This window comes from Bufo gargarizans, chromosome 4 (genome assembly GCF_014858855.1).
Source record: "Bufo gargarizans isolate SCDJY-AF-19 chromosome 4, ASM1485885v1, whole genome shotgun sequence".
Lineage (NCBI taxonomy): Eukaryota > Metazoa > Chordata > Amphibia > Anura > Bufonidae > Bufo > Bufo gargarizans.
The window spans coordinates 532,520,589-532,544,062 of NC_058083.1; the positions used below are offsets into that span (position 1 = coordinate 532,520,589).

At 45.8% G+C, this 23,474-nt stretch overlaps 1 protein-coding gene across 2 annotated transcripts in view; it reads left to right on the forward strand.

Annotated features, from left to right (window-relative positions):
• Positions 1-16,172, forward strand: part of LOC122934740 (oocyte zinc finger protein XlCOF6-like) — a 73,555-nt gene extending 57,383 nt beyond the window's left edge. For both annotated transcript variants that reach the window (XM_044290416.1, XM_044290415.1), the window contains exon 7: positions 13,353-16,172. In XM_044290416.1, the coding sequence (XP_044146351.1) occupies positions 13,353-15,091 (1,739 nt within the window). In that variant the 3' untranslated portion in view covers positions 15,092-16,172. The remainder of the gene's footprint in view (positions 1-13,352) is intronic.
• Positions 16,173-23,474: the final 7,302 nt, after the last annotated feature.

The following is a 23,474-nucleotide window of genomic DNA, read 5'->3' on the forward strand; positions in this document are numbered from 1 at the left end:
TTCTGATACAGGGATATGCCGTCAATGTCCAATTAAGTGTCTGGTGATGTTCCATGGGTCTCTCTCCTCTGTCCTTGTGCATGGATTTTTATGAACTCTCCCATGGGCAGGAGACTTACTCCTGTCAGCCAATGGCAGCAGAGTGACTGTCAATCCTAGGGATTGGCCTCCAAGTGTTTTATGACCCCATCAAAGTTCAGTTCCTACAATGAGGATTATACTTAAGCTCGTATCTCCCTGATACATCGGCATATTTTTATACAGAATACATATTTGCGATCCTTATTTATTTACCTACAGAATGAGACCACACACGGTAATGCTGGGACCTGTAGTTCTTCTACCACCCATAGGTCAGCTACAGAATCACATCCTCTAGTCATATTTGATACCCAATTGACCACAATACTCTGTAGAGCCTGGATCTGGTGTCAGAAAGGGCATAAGTTGATTCATAAATTAAATATGAAAGTGGACTGGTTTTATGCCCAGAGCTAATTAAGGGCTATTAGCTCTCCTCAAACCAGACCTGGATATTAATGACGTCACGCTCCAGCCAGGCTTGACAGCGAGCTGATCTTATCTTACCGGACAGGATGAGCTGGGCCTGGTATAGCTTTTATGACCTTTTATTGCTGGCCTTACAGAGTAGTGGTAATAAAAGTGTCCATCTATATCATAGGCGACCCAGGCTTCAGAAAGATGAGAGTTCACAGCATTTTACATAGGCCAGAAGCATATAAGATGGCTACCCAGAGGAATTATGTATGTATGCCGGCACACCTCCCTCTTTTAAAAGGTTGCCTGGGGAAATGGCCACAAGCCTATTCCACAGCAACCCAGCCATCTCCGGTCGATTCTCCCTGCCGCGACAACCCGTCGGCATTTCCATGTAAACTACCTTTTCTGTGCTGCACGGTGAAGTTGTACTGCTGCAAAATCAGGCTCCATCTCAGCAGTTTCGCATTGTCTCCTGCGAGACGTGCCAACCAGCTGAGGGGATTGTGATCAGTGATCACTGTGAAATTGCGTCCATACAGGTAGTGTTGTAGCTTTTGCAGGGACCACACAATAGCTAAACACTCCTTCTCTATTGTGGAGTAGCTGGTCTCCCTGGCCAGTAACTTACGGCTCAGGTATAGTACAGGATGCTCCTCCCCGGCCTGGTTCACTTGACTCAGGACTGCACCCAGACCAAAGGCGGAAGCATCCGTGTGGACCACAAACTTCCGAGTGAAATCTGGGGCCTGAAGCACAGGAGCACTGGCTAGTGCATCCTTCAGGGCCTGGAAGCCTTGCTCGCATTCCGGCGTCCATGACACCATCCTGGGCAGCTTCTTCTTGGTCAAGTCTGTCAGAGGCTTGGCCAGGGCGCTATAGTTCGGGATGAACTTCCTATAGTACCCGGCTGTTCCCAAGAAAGACATGACCTGCTTCTTGGTGAGAGGTGTTGGCCATCTCGTAATGGCTTTCACCTTCTCTATTTCAGGCCTCAGTGTGCCTCCTCCTACTCTGTGGCCTAAGTAAGTGACCTCATTCATACCCAGCTGGCACTTGCTAGGCTTAACAGTTAGTCCAGCCGCAGCAAGTTTGTCCAGTACTTGCGACAGGTGCACCAGATGCTCCTTCCACGTGGGGCTATACACGGCAATGTCGTCTAAATAGGCGACAGCACATTCTTCTAGTCCTTCCAGCAAGTCATTCACAAGCCTTTGAAAGGTGGCTGGCGCATTCTTCATCCCAAACGGCATTACAGTAAATTCGTATAAGCCGAAAGGGGTGATGAAGGCCGACTTCTCCTGAGCCTCCGAGGTCAGGGGAATCTGCCAATACCCCCTGCTCAGGTCCATGATTGTCAGGTAGCTGGCTCCTGCCAACTTATCTAACAGTTCATCAATCCTGGGCATGGGGTAAGCATCCGAGGTTGTGATGGCATTCAGTTTCCGATAATCCACACAGAACCTGGTTGTCTGATCTTTCTTCGGGACCAGAACCACCGGTGAGGCCCAAGCGCTGTGGGATTTCTGAATGACCCCGAGCTGCTTCATCTCCTCGATCTCCCTCCTGAGGTCTGCCTGGACCTCCATTGAGACACGGTAGGCGGACTGCTTTGTGGGAGCATGTGTACCTGTGTCCACATGATGGACTGCAAGGTGAGTTCTCCCGGGTTTCCCTGTAAAAGTGTCACGGTGAGCCGTCAACACTTCCAAGAGCTGAGATCTCTGCTGGGACGAGAGTTGAGGGTTGAGGGTTAAGTCCACCTCCAACTCTCGAGTGTCAGCTAGCAGATCTAGTAGGGGGTCGGCCTCCTCCCTTTCGGGCAGGCTGCAAACCGGCATAACATGTGGCGTTCTCTCGTGATGCTCCTTGAGCATGTTGACATGAAACGTCTTCTGTCTCCTACCTCCCTCTCCAAGGCCCACCACATAATTTACCTTACTCAGACATTTGACAATGGGGTACGGCCCTTCCCATGCAGCTTGCAGTTTGTTTTGCCGCATTGGCAGCAGGACATAGACCTTCTGCCCCTCCTGGTAGATTATCTCTCGGGCAGTGCGGTTATACCACTGCTTCTGTTTGCTTTGGGCCTGCACCATATTCTCCTGTACCAGACCTACCAGCGACTCCATTTTGTCTCGGAACCTGAGGACATAGTCTACTACAGAGACTTCAGTTCCGGCAACCTTGCCTTCCCAAGACTCTCTGATTAGGTCTAGGGGACCTCTTACTCGTCGACCATACAGGAGTTCGAAGGGCGAAAACCCGGTTGACTCCTGGGGCACCTCTCTGTAGGCAAATAGCAGGTGAGGTAGATATCGTTCCCAGTCCTTCCCTTGCGCCTCCATAAACGTCTTCAGCATCTGCTTCAACGTCCCGTTGAAGCGCTCACAGAGGCCGTTTGTTTGTGGGTGGTAAGGGCTGGCTACGATATGGTTCACCTTGAAACACCAAAAACAACTCTATCATAAATATCTCACATGGAGTTATTCGTATTATCACCTACATAGCTCAGAGAGCAACCACACAGAGAGTAATTATAATTAAATATTCTTTATTGGATATCCAACACGAAAGATGGTATATCAGTTAAAAAACATGTACAAAAAACAATGCATACTGAGAACACAACGGTGTTACAATAAATGTATAAAAACAGTAGGCTCCAAACCACTAAGGGACTAGTATCCCCCCATACACAGTGAAGCAGTATCAGCTAGGTGGGGCATATATAGCAATAGAGGCATCCAGAGCATACATAAACACTCCAAACATCTAATGGAGTGTAAGTCTGAATGCCACCCACATCAAGCGGAGACTGCAAGAGAAGGGGGGGGGGGGGGGAAACACTGTTTAAAGTGCAATTGCAAGAAGATTCCTACTGACCCTGGTCTGGAACCGCCGCCCTCTTGCAGTCTCCGCTTGATGTGGGTGGCATTCAGACTTACACTCCATTAGATGTTTGCAGTGTTTATGTATGCTCTGGATGCCTCTATTGCTATATATGCCCCACCTAGCTGATACTGCTTCACTGTGTATGGGGGGATACTAGTCCCTTAGTGGTTTGGAGCCTACTCTGTTTTTATACATTTATTGTAACACCGTTGTGTTCTCAGTATGCATTGTTTTTTGTACATGTTTTTTAACTGATATACCATCTTTCGTGTTGGATATCCAATAAAGAATATTTAATTATAATTACTCTCTGTGTGGTTGCTCTCTGAGCTATGTAGGTGATGATATGGTTCACCTGTATTTTCCTACAGAGCCCCTGCATTAGTTCAGACATGAACTGAGGTCCTTGGTCGCTGAGAAGCTCAGCTGGGAACCCCACTCTCGTGAAGATCCCCAGCAGGGCGTCTGCAACCTTGTCCGCCCTAATGGAGGATAACGCCACTGCTTCCGGGTAGCGCGTCGCGTAATCCACCAGGGTTAATATGAACCGTTTACCCGAACTGCTGGGGATGGCCAGGGGACCAATGATGTCCACGGCCACCCTCCTGAAGGGTTCATCAATTATCGGTAAGGGATTCAATGGAGCTCGGTGACGGTCTCCTGCTTTGCCAACTCGCTGACAGGTGTCGCAGGACCTGCAGTACTTGGCGACATCTGCCCCGAGGCCAGGCCAGAAAAAATTCTGCATCACCCGGGACTTTGTTTTGGTTATTCCCAGGTGACCAGCTAAGGGGATCTCATGAGCCACTTGCAGTAATTGTTCCCTGAACTGCACAGGTACAATGAGCTGCCTCTTGAGTGGCCCCACCCTACTGTCACTGTGGGAGATGTCCTCCTTATACAGTTTCCCATTGTCCCAACACACTCGGTATTTGCCTCCCTCAGTGGGAGGGCTGGCAGCTAACCCTCTTAGCTGCTCCAAGGTAGGGTCATCTCGCAGGGCCTGCTCAAAGGCGGCACTACAAGTCCCAGCCAGCTGTCCTGTGGCGAACAGGGACAGTGGCTGAGGCTCTGACGCGGTTAAGTCCACGGGGTCCGAACCGGTGGAAGGGGACACTTCCACTTGCTCTTCCCCAATGGAGCGTTCCGCTGCGGCTTTTGCAGCCCTGCGAGTGACGGGCAACACATGCACAATAATGTCATCACATTTAACATTTGCACAACTTGAATCAGTTAAACACATGTTTGCTACCTGTGTACATACACCCGCCATCCCCTCTACATCTCCTGTCATAGGAGAACTGCTCCCACACACCCCACCTCCCACCTCCCGAGGTCCATCCCCAAGGTTATCTGATGTTACGCAAACATCCTTGCACAGTACCTCGGTATGTCCAGGGACCTCCATAGGGACGGGTGAGTCCTGTGTGCTTCCAGGGGGCACGTAGCACGAGACCAATCGTCCTAGGTCAGTGCCTAATAAAACATTTGTGGGGATCTCCGCAGAGACTCCCACCTCCCTTACTCCACTCCCAGCCCCCCAATCAAGGAAAACACGAGCTAGGGGAACATTAGGGCTCACCCCCCCAACTCCCGTGATGGTGAGGCTTTTGCCGGGAATAAGGTCTGCGTCATCCACTAGTTCAGGCCGAACTAGTGTGACTTCGGCTCCTGTATCGCGGAAGCCTGTGGTGCACCGGTTGCCCACAGTAACCGACTGTAGGTTGTCTGCGGTGTGTCTTTCAGCTCCATTCACTAACAGCACAGATGATGGGTTGCGGGCAAGCTTGCCAGGGGGTGCTGTCTTCTTCTCCGGGCACGAGTGGCTGAGGTGTCCTGGCTTGCCGCACGCATAGCACTTGCGTGCGTCTGTCGGTGCTGGCTTGACTCCTTCCGGTCTTTGTGCAGGCCTGTGAAAGGGTCGCTGGACAGGAACCGACAAAGCTGGCCGGGAGGAAGAAGCAGATGAAGAGGTTCCTCCCAGACGGGACAGAGTGTCTTTGAATGCCCGAGTGCTGGGCATGGCGACGTATTCATCGGCTAGCTCGGCCGCCTCTCGTGCACTCTTCGGCTTGTGCTCACATACATATTTTTGCACATCTGTGGGGCAATTGGAGACAAACTGTTCTCGGACCATCAGATCCGCCAGGGACTGCTTGGTGTCCTCTGTGAGGGGATCAGACCACTGTTGGAAGGTGGTCTGCAACTTGCCCAGATGGTCCATAAAAGTATCTCCGGGCCCTCTCCGCAGGGACCGGAACCGTAAACGGTAAGTCTCTGGAGTCAGCTGGTACTTGACCAGAATAGCCTTTTTGATGACCGCGTAACTGGTACGCTCTGCTAATGGTAGTCTGACCAGGGCCTCCATAGCTTTGCCCTTCAGTGCGGACATTAGATGTCCCGCCCACTGTGGCTCTGGTACCTGGTACTGCTGGCATGAGGTTTCAAAAGCATGCAGGAAAAGATCAATGTCACAGTTCTCAGACTCCATCACAGGCAGTTTTGGCTTGACCATCAGGGATGGGCCTGTGTATGTGGCATGCCGGTCGGACCCCTGAAGCTGTACTCAGGCCAGGTCCAGTTCATGCCTGCGGACAGCTTCCCGTTCTGCAGCCTCGCGCTCAGCCTTGCGCTCTGCAGCCTCGAGCTCAGCCTTACGCTCTGCACGACGTGCCTCCAGCAGCCGAAAATATAAGTCCGGGTTACTGAGCATTAGTTGGTCCAGACCATTTTGGGATGGCATAGAGACAGAGTTATGTCCAGCTAGAGGACTGCAAGCCCCAGCAGGCTGTCCTCCTCCCAGTTCATCATCCTCATTCTGGAAGGGGTCACCTGGCTCAGGGGCCCCTGAGTGTCCTCCATTCTCTGAATCCTGCAGGGATGACTCTTGACTCCTCCGTGCACATAACTCCTGGATAAGGACAGTCTTATTTTTCCCATATACTTGGATGCCTTTGTGCTCACACAGAGCTGTGATATCAGCCACGCTCAGGGCGTCATAATTCACGGATTCGGACATTATTGCCAAATAAAAGATAGGACAGAAAACAAGAGAGAGGGGAGGGTACTGTCGTGAATTATTATTCTATCAAAACTAATGCACTGTGCTTCGTCTTCCAGAATTTTTCAATCCTTTAGTACAGAGTTATGGACATAACTTCATGCACTAATATTCTAAGCATACAGAATCCCACCGCTGCCACCAGAAAAAATGTCACGAACTATGGATCCGATCGCTCCGGATCCCACAGCTGTGACGTAGTGGTCTGTGACGGAGTCTGCGCACACACAGAGACCTCACGTGACCGGGGTATTACCATTCGGCTAACACCCCCCACTACACTTCGGTAACTGCCACCACGTGGGTTCCCGGTCCACGAGCCGACTATCCGGGTCATTCACTATCACACAGATCAGTGGATGAACCGGATATCACTTACTGACCAACCGCAGTCAATCACCCCCAGCTACAATTCCTAAATGCAATTTAACTAACTACCTGGTAACGTCTCTTCAAAGGCAAGGTACGTTGTTCAGCAGCTTAGAATATGGAAGACTTGGCCATTTAGATTTTATAATCTTTAATAAGAGGTAAAAAGCAGTGCATACAAGTCTAATGAAAATGACTATAAATCTACAGAATAATAATAACAATATAAATAATCACGACAGTTCAAATGAAAGGGAAAAAGATGAAAGAATACTTAGTTTCTCTGCAGGGTTTCAGATGGTCGTTCATATGTCCTTTTTGAATCCTTGCAAACCCCTTTTCAGTATGTATCAGGGGAGACCCTCAAAGTTCTTCTGATACAGGGATATGCCGTCAATGTCCAATTAAGTGTCTGGTGATGTTCCATGGGTCTCTCTCCTCTGTCCTTGTGCATGGATTTTTATGAACTCTCCCATGGGCAGGAGACTTACTCCTGTCAGCCAATGGCAGCAGAGTGACTGTCAATCCTAGGGATTGGCCTCCAAGTGTTTTATGACCCCATCAAAGTTCAGTTCCTACAATGAGGATTATACTTAAGCTCGTATCTCCCTGATACATCGGCATATTTTTATACAGAATACATATTTGCGATCCTTATTTATTTACCTACAGAATGAGACCACACACGGTAATGCTGGGACCTGTAGTTCTTCTACCACCCATAGGTCAGCTACAGAATCACATCCTCTAGTCATATTTGATACCCAATTGACCACAATACTCTGTAGAGCCTGGATCTGGTGTCAGAAAGGGCATAAGTTGATTCATAAATTAAATATGAAAGTGGACTGGTTTTATGCCCAGAGCTAATTAAGGGCTATTAGCTCTCCTCAAACCAGACCTGGATATTAATGACGTCACGCTCCAGCCAGGCTTGACAGCGAGCTGATCTTATCTTACCAGGACAGGATGAGCTGGGCCTGGTATAGCTTTTATGACCTTTTATTGCTGGCCTTACAGAGTAGTGGTAATAAAAGTGTCCATCTATATCATAGGCGACCCAGGCTTCAGAAAGATGAGAGTTCACAGCTTTTTACATAGGCCAGAAGCATATAAGATGGCTACCCAGAGGAATTATGTATGTATGCCGGCACAGTGCTGACAAAGCTTTTCCACATTTCGGTCATGCTAACCCTGCCTTCTAAGGGGCTGGTGGTGCCCCAGCTGCATTACTCCTCCTCTGCCTTCGTCTTGTGCTTCCACTGTTACCCCGCTGTCAGGTGGGAATGCCACCAGCAGCGCGTCGACCAGCATGCTCTTGTACTCGTGCATCTTACAATCACGCTCCAGTGACGGAATTAAGGACGATACGTTGTCCTTGTAATGGGGATCCAGTAGCGTGGCCACCCAGTAATCAGCACAAGTTAGAATGTGGGCAACTCGGCGGTCGTTGCGGAAACACTGCAGCATGTAATCACTCATGTGTGCCAGGCTGCCCAGTGGCAATGAAAAGCTGTCCTCTGTGGGAGGTGTATCGTCTGTGTCCTCTGTATCCCCCCAGCCATGCACCAGTGATGGCCATGAGCTGGTTTGGGTGCCACCCTGCTTTGAACACGGTTCCTCCTCCTACTCCTCATCCTCCAGAACTGTGCCCTGGCTGAACAATTGTGTACCTGGCGTTTGTGGGTGCAGGAACCCACCCTCAGTGCCCACTTGTGAATGACTGGCCGGAAACCCTATGAAATGATCCCTCTTCCTCCTCCTCCTGTGCCACATCCTCTTCCATCATCGCCCGAAGCGTTTTTTCAAGGAGGCATAGAAGTGGGATAGTAACGCTGAGAATGGCGTTATCGGCACTGGCCATGTTGGTGGAGTACTAAAAACAGCGCAACAAGGAGCACAGGTCTCGCATAGAGGCCCAGTCATTGGTGGTGAAGTGGTACTGTTCCGCAGAGCGACTCACCCGTGCATGCTGCAGCTGAAACTCTACTATCGCCTGCTGCTGCTCGCACAGTCTGGCCAGCATGTGCAAGGTGGAGCTCCACCTTGTGGGCACGTCACATATGAGGCGGTAAGCGGAAAGGCCAAAGTTACGCTGCAGCGCTAACAGGCGATCAGCAGCAGGGTGAGAACACTGAAAGCCCGCACTTTATGCAGCAGCTCTGATATATCGGGGTAATTTTTAAGGATCCTCTGCACCACTAAATTCAGCACATGCATCAGGCAAGGGATGTGCGTCAAACAGGCTAGTCCCAGAGCTGCTACGAGATTTCACCAATTATCGCACACCACCAGGCCGGGCATGAGGCTGGAACCAACCACTCATCGGTCTGTTGTTCTATGCCTGTCCACAGCTACTGCACGGTGTGGGGTTAGCCCCCCAAACAGATACGTTTTAAAACTGCCTGCTGTCGTTTACCCCTGGCTGTGCTGAAGTTGGTGGTGAAGGTGTTACGCTGACCGGATGAGGAGCCGGTAGAGAATGAGGAAGCGGAGTAGGAGGAAGAAGCAACAGGGGGCAAACTGAAGCGCCCTGCAATCCTCGGTGGTGGAAGGACATGCGCCAAATTGCTATCCTCCTCAGGCCCAGCTGCCACTGCATTTACCCAGTGTGCTGTTAGAGAGATATAACGTCCCTGACCGTGCTTACTGGTCCACGTATCCGTAGTTTGGTGCACCTTTCCACAGATGCTGTTGCGCAGTTCACACCTGATTTTGTCCCCTACTTGGTTGTGCAGGGAGGGGATGGCTCACCTGGAAAAGTAGTGGCGGCTGGGCACGACGTACTGTGGGACAGCCACCGCCATAAGGCTTTTAAAACTCTCCGTCTCCACCAGACGGAATGACAGCATTTCAAATGCCAGTAATTTTGAAATGCTGCATTCAGGGCCAAGGATTGCGGGTGGGTAGGGGGGGTACTTCCTCTTCCGCTCCAGTGTTTGGGAGATGAAGAGATGAACGCTTCCATGGGACATTGTGGAGATGTTTGGTGACCCAGGTGGTGGTGTTGCTGGCAGATCCTCTGTTTGCGTGGTGGCAGGTGGCACTGTCACTCCAGAGGTGGCTAAAAAAGGCCGAGACTGCAGCAGAAGAGGAAGCAGGAGGAGCCAGAGACCTTTCTTGGTTTTTGAGGTGTCTACTCCACTGCAGCTCGTGCTTTGGTCATGCAGGTTGTGCTCAGGTTGAGAACGTTTATGCCTTGCTTGAGGCTTTGATTGCACAGCGTGCAAACCACTCGTGTCTTGTCGTCAGCACATTGTCTGAAGAACTGCCACGCCAGGGAACACCTTGGCAGTCTAGACTGCCCGATCCCCTGAGGACGCCATATCCATGGCGAAACATGTCGGGGGGCAGCGTTTAAGATTTTAGACCACAGTGGACCTGTAATGAGGCTGCTAGCTATAGAGTAGTAATCTCACAGTTTAGCAAATGACTGCTGCCAGTAGTAACCAGCACAGCGAGAGACCGTGCTGTAATTAGAACGCCAATGAATGAATCCAGGTGACAGGATAGGTAGCAGGCAGCTAAAGCAGCACTTGCATCATTACTAATGGTAAAATACAGTACCAATAAGCGCCATTATTGAACAGCCTGTTGGCAATGCTATAAACAATTGTTGCAAAATAGTGGACACTAACATCCATTTCAGCATACAAAGAGGCAATTAGACAGCTGGAAAAAGCTACAGTTGTCATTGCCAAACGGCTGTCAATAGAATAATACATCTAGTATAGCAGCGCCAAGGCCCACTGTCGAAAGTTTTAAAAGTTATAATTTAAGTAGGCTATTTTCAGTTTTCACTATTTATTAAACTAAATAAAATAAAAGTTAATTTTTACTAAAATAAAGATCACTAAATACACAAGCGCACGTCAAGAGCAGGCAACCAATAGTCTAACGACTAAATGTAAAATACAATAAAATAGCCAAACACCTAACCCAGGTCCGGGGTCCAAAAATTCTAAAGTTCGGTACGAACCCGAACATTACAGTTTGGGTTCGCTCAACCTTACTTGCAGGAACTGTCATTCCTTATAATCAAGACGATTATTGGTTCCTTTAACCGCCTTCGGACCACCTAACGCAGGATCACGGTCCGGAGGCAGCTGTCCCAGGCAGAGTCACGCATCTATGCGTCATCTCGCGAGACGCAAGATTTCCTGTGAACGCGCGCACACAGGCGCGTGCGTTCACAGGATCGGAAGGTAAGCGAGTGGATCTACAGCCTGCCAGCGGCGATCGTTCGCTAGCAGGCTGTAGATGCGATTTTTTTAACCCCTAACAGGTATATTAGACGCTGTTTTGATAACAGCATCTAATATACCTGCTACCTGGTCCTCTGGTGGTCCCTTTTGCTTGGATCGACCACCAGAGGACACAGGCAGCTCAGTAATAATTAGCACCAAACACCACTACACTACACCCCCCCCTGTCACTTATTAACCCCTTATGAACCCCTGATCACCCCATATAGACTCCCTGATCACCCCCCTGTCATTGATCACCCCCCTGTAAGGCTCCATTCAGACGTCCGTATATGTTTTACGGATCCACGCATCCATGTATCGTATCCACAAAACACATACGGACGTCTGAATGGAACCTTACAGGGGGGTGATGCAGGAAGTCTATATGGGATGATCACCCCCCTGTAAGGCTCCATTCAGACGTCCAGTATGTGTTTTACGGATCCCGCATCCATGGATGCGGGATCCGTAAAACACATACGGATGTCTGAATGGAGCCTTACAGGGGGGTGATCAATAACAGAAGGGTGATCACACCATATAGACTCCCTGATCACCACCTGTCATTGATCACCCCCCTGTAAGGCTCCATTCAGACATTTTTTGGGCACAAGTTAGTGGAAATTGATTTTTTTTTATTTATTTTTTTCTTACAAAGTCTCATATTCCACTACCCCACATGTGACCCCATTTCGGAAAGAAGACACCCCAAGGTATTCCGTGAGGGGCATATTGAGTCCATGAAAGTTTGAAACTTGTGTCCCAAGTTAGCGGAAATGGAGACTTTGTGAGAAAAAACAAAAAAAATCAATTTCCGCTAACTTGTGCTAAAAAAAAAAAATTTGATGAACTCGCCATGCCCCTCATTGAATTCCTTGGGGTGTCTTCTTTCCAAAATGGGGTCACATGTGGGGTATTTATACTGCCCTGGCATTTTAGGGGCCCTAAAGCGTGAGAAGAAGCCTGGGATCCAAATGTCTAAAAATGCCCTCCTAAAAGGAATTTGGGCCCCTTTGCGCATCTAGGCTGCAAAAAAGTGTCACACATGTGGTATCGCCGTACTCAGGAGAAGTTGGGGAATGTGTTTTGGGGTGGTATTTTACATATACCCATGCTGGGTGAGAGAAATATCTTGGTCAAATGCCAACTTTGTATAAGAAAATGGGAAAAGTTATCTTTTGCCGAGATATTTCTCTAACCAGCATGGGTATATGTAAAAAGACACCCCAAAACACATTGCCCTACTTCTTCTGAGTATGGCGATACCAGATGTGTGACACTTTTTTGCAGCCTAGGTGGGCAAATGGGCCCACATTCAAAAGAGCACCTTTCGGATTTCACAGGGCATTTTTTAAAGATTTTGATTTCAAACTACTTTGCACGCATTTGGGCCCCTAAAATGCCAGGGCAGTATAACTACCCCACAAGTGACCCCATTTTGGAAAGAAGACACCAAGGTATTTCATGATGGGCATAGTGAGTTCATGGAAGTTTTTATTTTTTGTCACATGTTAGTGGAATATGAGAATTTGTAAGGAAAAAAATAATAATAAAATTCATCATTTTCCGCTAACTTGTGACAAAAAATAAAAAGTTCTATGAACTCACTATGCCCATCAGCGAATACCTTAGGGTGTCTACTTTCCGAAATGGGGTCATTTGTGGGGTTTTTCTACTGTCTGGGCATTGTAGAACCTCAGGAAACATGACAGGTGCTCAGAAAGTCAGAGCTGCTTCAAAAGGCGGAAATTCACATTTTTGTACCATAGTTTGTAAACGCTATAACTTTTACCCAAACCATTTTTTTTTACCCAAACATTTTTTTTTATCAAAGACATGTAGAACAATAAATTTAGAGAAAAATTTATATATAGAAAAGTGAAAAATTATATATATGAAAGTGAAAAATGTCATTTTTTTGCAAAAATTTCGTTAAATTTCGATTAATAACAAAAAATGTCAGCAGCAATGAAATACCACCAAATGAAAGCTCTATTAGTGAGAAGAAAAGGAGGTAAAATTCATTTGGGTGGTAAGTTGCATGACCGCGCAATAAACGGTGAAAGTAGTGTAGTGCAGAATTGTAGAAGTGGTCTGGTCATTAAGGGGGTTTAAGCTAGGGGGGCTGAGGTGGTTAAATCTACCTTTACTGAAACTGTACATTATACTGTTATTTTACATGTCTTATTTATTTCATGTTTTCTGGCTTTCTATTGTTTTAAAAAAGCTTGAGAAAAAAATTTGATTTGGGAAAAAATTTTACTTTTTGTTTAATTTTCTAGGTAAAAATGGGATGAGAGTATACCATAAGAATCTTCATTTATCTTCCTATGATAAAGCAGAAGATAGCAATACCACACAAGCTCATTCAATAAGCCCTAATGTACCCTCAGTCCTTCATAGCGGAGATATATCTAATGATACCGCTGGTCACAAGAAACCTTCATCTAATCAATCACTGACTGGCAAAACAAGAACTGAACACAATTGTGGAAAAATATTTTCACATGGGATACCTTTTAAGAAGAAATCTAATCTTTCTTTACATGAGAGAAATTGCAGAGATAAAAAGTCATTTTCATGCTCTGAATGTGGAAAATCTTTTACCAAGAAATGTATTCTAGTTGGACATCTGAGAACTCACACAGGGGAAAAGCCGTATTCATGTTCAGAATGTGGGAAATGTTTTATGTTGAAATGCTCTCGAAAGAAACATCAGAGAACTCACACAAGAGAGAAGCCATTTTCATGTTCAGAATGTCAGAAATGTTTTAGTCAGAAATCTGGTCTTGTGGCACATTTAAGAATTCATACAGGGGAGAAGCCATTTTCATGTCCTGAATGTGGTAAATGTTTTAGTCAGAAAGCAAATCTTGTGAAACATCTAAAAATCCACTTAGGGGAGAAGCCATTTTCATGTTCAGAATGTCAGAAATGTTTTACTCAGAAATCTGTTCTTCTGACACATCAGAAGACTCACACAGGGGAGAAGCCATTTTCATGTTCAGAATGTGGAAAATGTTTTACCCGTCAATCATATTTTATTCAGCATCTGAGAACTCACTCTGGTGAGAAGCCATTCTCATGTATTGAATGTGGAAAGTGTTTTACTTGTAAATCCAGTCTTGTTAACCATCAGACAATTCACACAGGAGAGAAGCCGTTTTTGTGTCCTGAATGTGGGAAGTGTTTTCGTGTGAAATCAATGCTTGTAGCACATCAAAAGTTTCACACAGGAGAGAAGCCATTTTTATGCTCCGAATGTGGAAAATGTTTTAGTGAGAAATCCGATCTCGTGAAACATCTAAGAATCCACTTACGACAGAAGACATTTTCATGTTCAGAATGTGGGAAATGTTTTAGTCTTAAATCACAACTTGTTGAACATCAGAGAACTCACACAGGGGAGAAGCCATATTCATGTTCAGAATGTCAGAAATGTTTTAGTCATCAATCTGCTCTTGTGAAACATTTAAGAATTCATACGGGGGAGAAGCCATTTTCATGTCCTGAATGTGGTAAATGTTTTAGTTTTAAATCACATCTTGTTGGACATCAGAGAACTCACACAGGGGAGAAGCCATTTTCATGTTCAGAATGTGGAAAATGTCTTGCCAATCAATCAAGTTTTATTCAGCATCAAAAAACTCACACAGGGGAGAAGCCATTTTCATGTCCTGAATGTGGTAAATGTTTTGCTCAGAAAGCAAATCTTGTGAAACATCTAAAAATCCACTTAGGGGAGAAGCCATTTTCATGTCCTGATTGTGGTAAATGTTTTGGTCAGAAAGCAAATCTTGTGAAACATCTAAAAATCCACTTAGGGGAGAAGCCATTTTCATGTTCAGAATGTGGAAAATGTTTTAGTCAGAAATTTATTCTTGTGAGACATCTAGGAATCCACTTAGGACAGAAGCCATTTTCATGTTTAGAATGTGGGATATGTTTTATTCTTGAATCAAGTTTAACTCGGCATCAGAGAGCTCACACAGGGGAGAAGTCTGACCTGTCTTCAAGATAGCTCATCAATATCAGATTGGGGGGGTTTCGACACTCGAGAACCCCACCGATCAGTTGTTTGAGGAGGCCTCCTTGCAGCTTACAAAGCACAATGCTTTCCATTGGAGATCACATGTGCTTGGTATTGCAAATTAGTCTCATTCACTTGAATATGAGAGGATATTAAGAGCGATCATTCCATATTGTTCCTGTAATGCTAATGAAATGATAAAGCCAAATTGACGGCCAGCAAACACGGCATACCAGACACACTTTGCGCAAGCCATCACACTCTGAACACCCTTGAGGGCCAGGGTACTCTTCACCCACCTCTAGCAGGAAGGGGGACTTTGGCAGAGCCCTTTCCAGTTGTCAAATAGCAGGGCAGCTGGGCACACCATGACACTATGCACTGGTGAATAGGGAAACGCGTGAATGGTCAGTAAACGTAAGCCAGGGCAAAAGAACTAGAAGACAACCAAAACCGAAGCCAGAGACAATAACCAGAGAAACCACTCACCAGATACTTAAGATACAGAGCCAGGAAAGCAACTGAATAACAAGCAGTGAATGGGGGGACCAGGTTTAAATTTTCCTCCACAGATCACCTGACACTGCTGAGATCACACGCAATCGCCACCCTCAGCCCAGGGAAGCATAGGTGGGTCCTGAGAGTGTGCAGAGGAAGGAACCTCCCACCACATGTCTATTTTAGGAGACATAAAAACAGAGTTTCCATGGCAACAGCTGACGCTAGAGGCTCTTGCATCCTGGGACCCCTGACCAGCGTCAGCGCTGGGAATGATGGCGTTTTGTCTCCCAGCAGCACCACGATCCAGAATGGATCTCACAGAGTGACGTGCGTGCATAAAGCGCATACCTTTACTAACTCTGCCCTCCACAAGGGGTGAGGGATGCCCCGCCGGAGGGCCAGAGACCCCCTGGGAGAATGAGAGACCAGTCTGCGTGGTGACATACTTTTGGCAAGACTGCGTCTGGTTGCCTGACAGTTCCACTAAATTTTTGGTATTAAATGTAATGTATATTTTGTTGTCCGGTTTCTTAAAGAAAATATAAAAAATAAATGTTGATATAACTGTGGTGAAATTATGGTAGTAATTGTGTGAAACATCAAATATAGTAGAAAACTGACCAGCCAGATACAGTGAGGAACAGAAGTATTTGAACACCCTGCGATTTTGCAAGTTCTCCCACTTAGAAATCATGGAAGGGTCTGAAATTCAGATTGTAGGTGCATTCCCGCTCTGAGAGACAGAATTAAAAAAAATATATCAGGAAATCACATTGTATGATTTTTAAAGAATGTATTTGTCTTGCACTGCTGAACATAAGTATTTGAACACCTGAGAAAATCAGTGTTAATATTTGGTACAGAAACCTTTGTTTGCAATTACAGAGGTCAAAGGTTTCCTGTAGTTCTTGACCAGGTTTGCACACACTGCAAGAGGGATTTTGGCCCACTCCTCACACAGATCTCCCCTAGATCTGTCAGGTTTCGGGGCTGTCACTGAGCAACACAGAGTTTCAGCTCCCTCCAAAGATGTTCTATTGGATTTAGGTCTGGAGACTGGCTAGGCCACTCCAGAACCTTGATATGCTTCTTACGGAGCCACTCCTTGGTTATCCTGGCTGTGTGCTTCGGGTTGTTGTAATTTTCGAAGACCCAGCCATGACCCATCTTCAATGCTCTGACTGAGGGAAGGAGGTTGTTACTCAAAATCTCACAATAAATGGCCCCATTCATCCTCTCCTTAATACAGTGCAGTCGTCCTGCCCCCTGCTCAGGAAAGCACCCCCAAAGCATGATGTTGCCACTTCGATGCTTCACAGCATGCAACTAATCCTTCTTTTTCCTCCAAACACAACGAGTGACGTTTAGACCAAAAAGTTCTACTTTGGCCTCATCTGACCACATGACCTTCTCCAATACTTCCTCTGGATCATCCAGATAGTCATTGGCAAACTTCAGACGGGCCTGGACATGTGATGATTTGAGCAGGGGAACCTTCCGTGCAATGCATGATTTGAAACCATGACGGCGTAGTGTTCTACCGACAGTGAACTTTGAAACTGTGGTCCCAGCCCTCTTCATGTCATTGACCACCTCCTCCCTTGTAGTTCTGGGCTGATTGCTCATCTTTCTTATCATCAGTGATACCCCACAAGGTGAGATCTTGCATGAAGCCCCAGTCCGAGGGAGACTGACAGTCGTCTTTAGCCTCTTACATTTTCTAACAATTGCTCCAACAGTTTTCTATTTTCACCAAGCTGCTTGGCAATTGCCCCGTAGCCCTTTCCAGACTTGTGGAGGTCCACAATGTTGTCTCTGGTGTATTTTGACAACTCTTTGGTCTTGCCCATGGTAGTAGTTGGCGTCTGACTGACTGTGGGGTGGAAATGTGTCTTTAAAGAGCTCAGATAGGTGCTACTAAGTTAGATTAATGAGTGTAGTAGAGGTGGACTTTTTAAAGGCGCAGTAACAGGTCTTTGAGAGCCAGAATTCTTGCTGTTTCTCAGGTGTTCAAATACTTATGTTCAGCAGAGCAAGACAAATACATTCTTTAAAAATCATACAATGTGATTTCCTGAATTATTATTTTTTATTCTGTCTCTCAGAGAGGGAATGCACCTACAATGTGAAATTCAGACCCCTCCATGATTTCTAAGTGGGACAACTTGCAAAATCGCAGGGTGTTCAAATACTTCTGTTCCTCACTGTATGTCCATAGAAATAAAGGTCCATAGAGATGCTAAGGACCTGCAGTTTATCTTCGTACTTGACAACACAGGGTAAATCCCAAACATTTTAGAGACATTTGTTTTGCAATTTAGCATCTGTAAGAGCAGGTCTAGGTAAAGTCCAGTAGCGATATATGTCCCATGAAACTGTAGTAGGTGGTCAGAAAAGCTTTAGCTAATGCTAGCAGTGGGCCCTCCCAGCTACAATCCAATTAGCACTGGTTAAAACAGAGTGTGAAATATAAGTAAATATCTGGTATTTATTCTTTAACCTGTTTGCAAGGATTTGAACTTCTCTGGACAAAATGCCCAAGACAGGTACACAGGGACAGTTTTAGACAAAGTGTGGACCTGAGGAAAAACGGAAGGTATGCTTTTTCTGTCTGAGACCTGTGTATTAATCCTGCCTGTTTCTCAACTCTGATTCTTCACTGCCTGCCCTAACTTTGGATTGCATTCTCGGATATATATATATATATATATATATATATATATACAGTGGCGGAAATAATTATTTGACCCCTCACTGATTTTGTAAGTTTGTCCAATGACAAAGAAATGAAAAGTCTCCGAACAGTATCATTTCAATGGTAGGTTTATTGTAACAGTGGCAGATAGCACATCAAAAGGAAAATCGAAAAAATAACTTTAAATAAAAGATAGCAACTGATTTGCATTTCATTGAGTGAAATAAGTATTTGAACCCCTACCAACCATTAAGAGTTCTGGCTCCCACAGAGTGGTTAGACACTTCTACTCAATTAGTCACCCTCATTAAGGACACCTGTCTTAACTAGTCACCTGTATAAAAGACACCTGTCCACAGAATCAATCAATCAAGCAGACTCCAAACTCTCCAACATGGGAAAGACCAAAGAGCTGTCCAAGGATGTCAGAGACAAAATTGTAGACCTGCACAAGGCTGGAATGGGCTACAAAACCATTAGCAAGAAGCTGGGAGAGAAGGTGACAACTGTTGGTGCGATTGTTCGAAAATGGAAGGAGCACAAAATGACCATCAATCGACCTCGCTCTGGGGCTCCACGCAAGATCTCACCTCGTGGGGTGTCAATGGTTCTGAGAAAGGTGAAAAAGCATCCTAGAACTACACGGGAGGAGTTAGTTAATGACCTCAAATTAGCAGGGACCACAGTCACCCAGAAAACCACTGGAAACACATTACACCGCAATGGATTAAAATCCTGCAGGGCTCGCAAGGTCCCCCTGCTCAGGAAGGCACATGTGCAGGCCCGTCTGAAGTTTGCCAATGAACACCTGAATGATTCAGAGAGTGTCTGGGAGAAGGTGCTGTGGTCTGATGAGACCAAAATAGAGCTCTTTGGCATTAACTCAACTCGCTGTGTTTGGAGGAAGAAAAATGCTGCCTATGACCCCCAAAACACCGTCCCCACCGTCAAGCATGGGGGTGGAAACATTTTGCTTTGGGGGTGTTTTTCTGCTAAGGGCACAGGACAACTTATTCGCATAAACGGGAAAATGGACGGAGCCATGTATCGTGAAATCCTGAGCGACAACCTCCTTCCCTCTGCCAGGAAACTGAAAATGGGTCGTGGATGGGTGTTCCAGCACGACAATGACCCAAAACATACAGCAAAGGCAACAAAGGAGTGGCTCAAGAAGAAGCACATTAAGGTCATGGAGTGGCCTAGTCAGTCTCCGGACCTTAATCCAATCGAAAACCTATGGAGGGAGCTCAAGCTCAGAGTTGCACAGAGACAGCCTCGAAACCTTAGGGATTTAGAGATGATCTGCAAAGAGGAGTGGACCAACATTCCTCCTAAAATGTGCGCAAACTTGGTCATCAATTACAAGAAACGTTTGACCTCTGTGCTTGCAAACAAGGGTTTTTCCACCAAGTATTAAGTCTTTTTTTGTTAGAGGGTTCAAATACTTATTTCACTCAATGAAATGCAAATCAGTTGCTATCTTTTATTTAAAGTTATTTTTTCGATTTTCCTTTTGATGTGCTATCTGCCACTGTTACAATAAACCTACCATTGAAATGATACTGTTCTGAGACTTTTCATTTCTTTGTCATTGGACAAACTTACAAAATCAGTGAGGGGTCAAATAATTATTTCCTCCACTGTATATATATATATATATATATGAACGCTGCCTGCCCAAACCTTGGATTGCTTTCTCGTATACACTAGTATGCTGCCTGTCCTGCCCTTAGCCCGTCTCCTGATTAGGCATACTGCCTGACTCTTCAGTTCTTTGCAGGTGCGTGGAAAACAGAATAGCTAGTGACCCCAAAAGGCTTGTTGTTGAAAGCAAGGGTGACAGTTAGCGGAGGGGCGCCAAGACACGATCAAGTTTAATCAATGGGATTGTGGAATCCGCATTAATTGGTAGGACTGATTATCATTGCTGTCATATAGTATCGAAGTAAGGTTGAATGCAGGAGACAGAATACAATGATGACAAATTAAAATTCAATTAAAAACCAATTTAAAATTGGAGACGGAGTCTCAAAAAGAAACTTACTTCACTAGGGAGGGAGGTATAGGATAAGCACATAACACCTATACCTTCTCCTCCGCCTCCGAGGTCGCTTGTCAGGTGGTCAGACTTTGTTTCCACGTCCCCAAAAAGAATTGTAGCCAGGGTTTCAAAGGTGGAATAGTCCTTTCTTTATTTAATCTATAAAGCTCAACGCGTTTTGGGGTAGAGTGCTTTGCACTGGTGTCTCTGATCTCCATCAGTCAGCTGCCACATACATTGGGTGTACTCCAGGAGGAAGCAACCATGTTGGTTCCCTGCAGCAAAGTCAAGATCTCTATAAACGGGTTAAACAGTAAATACCAGGGTACAACCAGGACAAATGCCCTTAGGTTTAACCCAAAGCCAAATCTGTTAGTTGGCACAGTGTGTCCACACTCATTGTCTGTTACAGTAAGCTCAGGCCATGCATCCCACTGAGCCACTCCAGATAGGACTACCAGAACTCTTCCAACTATCACAGGAAAAATACAGATCCAATCATTCCTATATGATGTTTCCAATCGCTTGGAAGGTATTTCCACAGTCCCTGCAGTACTGCAGTAATCTGCTTTGTGAAGATTTTAGCTGCACATAGACGGTCAAACAGTTTTGGGATCTCGTAGTGGGTATCTATTCCTGACTGTAATTTATTTTGATCCCTGACTATCAGTGCAGGGTTGATGAGAACCATCTTTCTTTTTTTTACAAACAAAAACCCAGCTCCAGGTGATGATAATAATTTGTGAAGAAAACCTCTGTGCAGATTTTCATTAATACAGTCTGCCATAGGTTGAGTCTCTAAGGGAGAAAAATGATATAGGACTGGAGGAGGTGTGGACCCAGGAATAAATTCTATTGCACAGTGGTAAGGACGATATGGTGGCAGTGATTCGGCTTCTTTCTTGTACACAATATTAGCTAAACCATAATATGCTTCTGGCAGACCAAGAAGGTTTTGTGGTATAGCTGGAGGATGAGAAGGCTGTACAGGGGTCAAGCAGTTAAGAAGGCAGGATGAATCACAGTGCAGAATTTCACTAGAACTCCTATCCAGAACATCTATGCTTACAGAGCCAGGGCAACCCTACCAACAGAGAGCTAGACTTTGTCATAATGAGCAATGATATATTCTCTGATATACATACAGTACAGATCAAAAGTTTGGACACACCTTCTCATTCAAAGAGTTTTCTTTATTTTCATGACTATGAAAATTGTAGATTCACACTGAAGGCATCAAAACTATGAATTAACACATGTGGAATTATATACATAACAAAAAAGTGTGAAACAACTGAAAATATGTCATATTCTATGTTTTTCAAAGTAGCCACCTTTTGCTTTGATTACTGCTTTGCACACTCTTGGCATTCTCTTGATGAGCTTCAAGAGGTAGTCACCTGAAATGGTCTTCACTTCACAGGTGTGCCCTGTCAGGTTTAATAAGTGGGATTTCTTGCCTTTATAAATGGGGTTGGGACCATCAGTTGCGTTGTGGAGAAGTCAGGTGGATACACAGCTGATAGTCCTACTGAATAGACTGTTAGAATTTGTATTATGGCAAGAAAAAAGCAGCTAAGTAAAGAAAAACGAGTGGCCATCATTACTTTAAGAAATGAAGGTCAGTCAGTCCGAAAAATTGGGAAAACTTTGAAAGTGTCCCCAAGTGCAGTCACAAAAACCATCAAGCGCTACAAAGAAACTGGCTCACATGCGGACGACCCTAGGAAAGGAAGACCAAGAGTCACCTCTGCTGCGGAGGATAAGTTCATCCGAGTCACCAGCCTCAGAAATCGCAGGTTAACAGCAGCTCAGATTAGAGACCAGGTCAATGCCACACAGAGTTCTAGCAGCAGACACATCTCTAGAACAACTGTTAAGAGGAGACTGTGTGAATCAGGCCTTCATGGTAGAATATCTGCTAGGAAACCACTGCTAAGGACAGGCAACAAGCAGAAGAGACTTGTTTGGGCTAAAGAACACAAGGAATGGACATTAGACCAGTGGAAATCTGTGCTTTGGTCTGATGAGTCCAAATTTGAGATCTTTGGTTCCAACCACCGTGTCTTTGTGCGACGCAGAAAAGGTGAACGGATGGACTCTACATGCCTGGTTCCCACCGTGAAGCATGGAGGAGGAGGTGTTATGGTGTGGAGGTGCTTTGCTGGTGACACTGTTGGGGATTTATTCAAAATTGAAGGCATACTGAACCAGCATGGCTACCACAGCATCTTGCAGCGGCATGCTATTTCATCCGGTTTGCGTTTATTTGGACCATCATTTATTTTTCAACAGGACAATGACCCCAAACACACCTCCAGGCTGTGTAAGGGCTATTTGACCATGAAGGAGAGTGATGGGGTGCTGCGCCAGATGACCTGGCCTCCACAGTCACCGGACCTGAACCCAATCGAGATGGTTTGGGGTGAGCTGGACCGCAGAGTGAAGGCAAAAGGGCCAACAAGTGCTAAGCATCTCTGGGAACTCCTTCAAGACTGTTGGAAGACCATTTCAGGTGACTACCTCTTGAAGCTCATCAAGAGAATGCCAAGAGTGTGCAAAGCAGTAATCAAAGCAAAAGGTGGCTACTTTGAAGAACCTAGAATATGACATATTTTCAGTTGTTTCACACTTTTTTTGTTATGTATATAATTCCACATGTGTTAATTCATATATATATATATATATGTGTGTATTCAATATGATCACTAAGGTTATACTGATTATATAAATATTTTACTGACAATGGCCTCTCCACTCTCACATCTCATACCCAACAACCACAGGGAAGATTGTTGCTCCCACTCCCCCTCCCTATCACATATGTAAAGTCAGGTGATTGCCATGCAGTGTTGTGGCTGCACAGCCGATCACTTGCTAAAGTGCATTAAGCAGCAAACCTCCTGCTGGCTGTCTCTCCTCAACTGGACAAGGTGGTCAGTGACTGAAGCCACAGAATAGTGGCCACGCTGAACCTGGGGGAAATAACGCATGCTCCCTGCATAGTGCATGTGATTAACTTAGACTTGAATTTATCCTAGAACATATCCTCCCCTAATAGGGGACGATGGTGGAAGAAGAACAGCTAATGCATCTTGATGCCTGCCCTGTAGCTGTTGGAGTCCCACAAGAAGAAA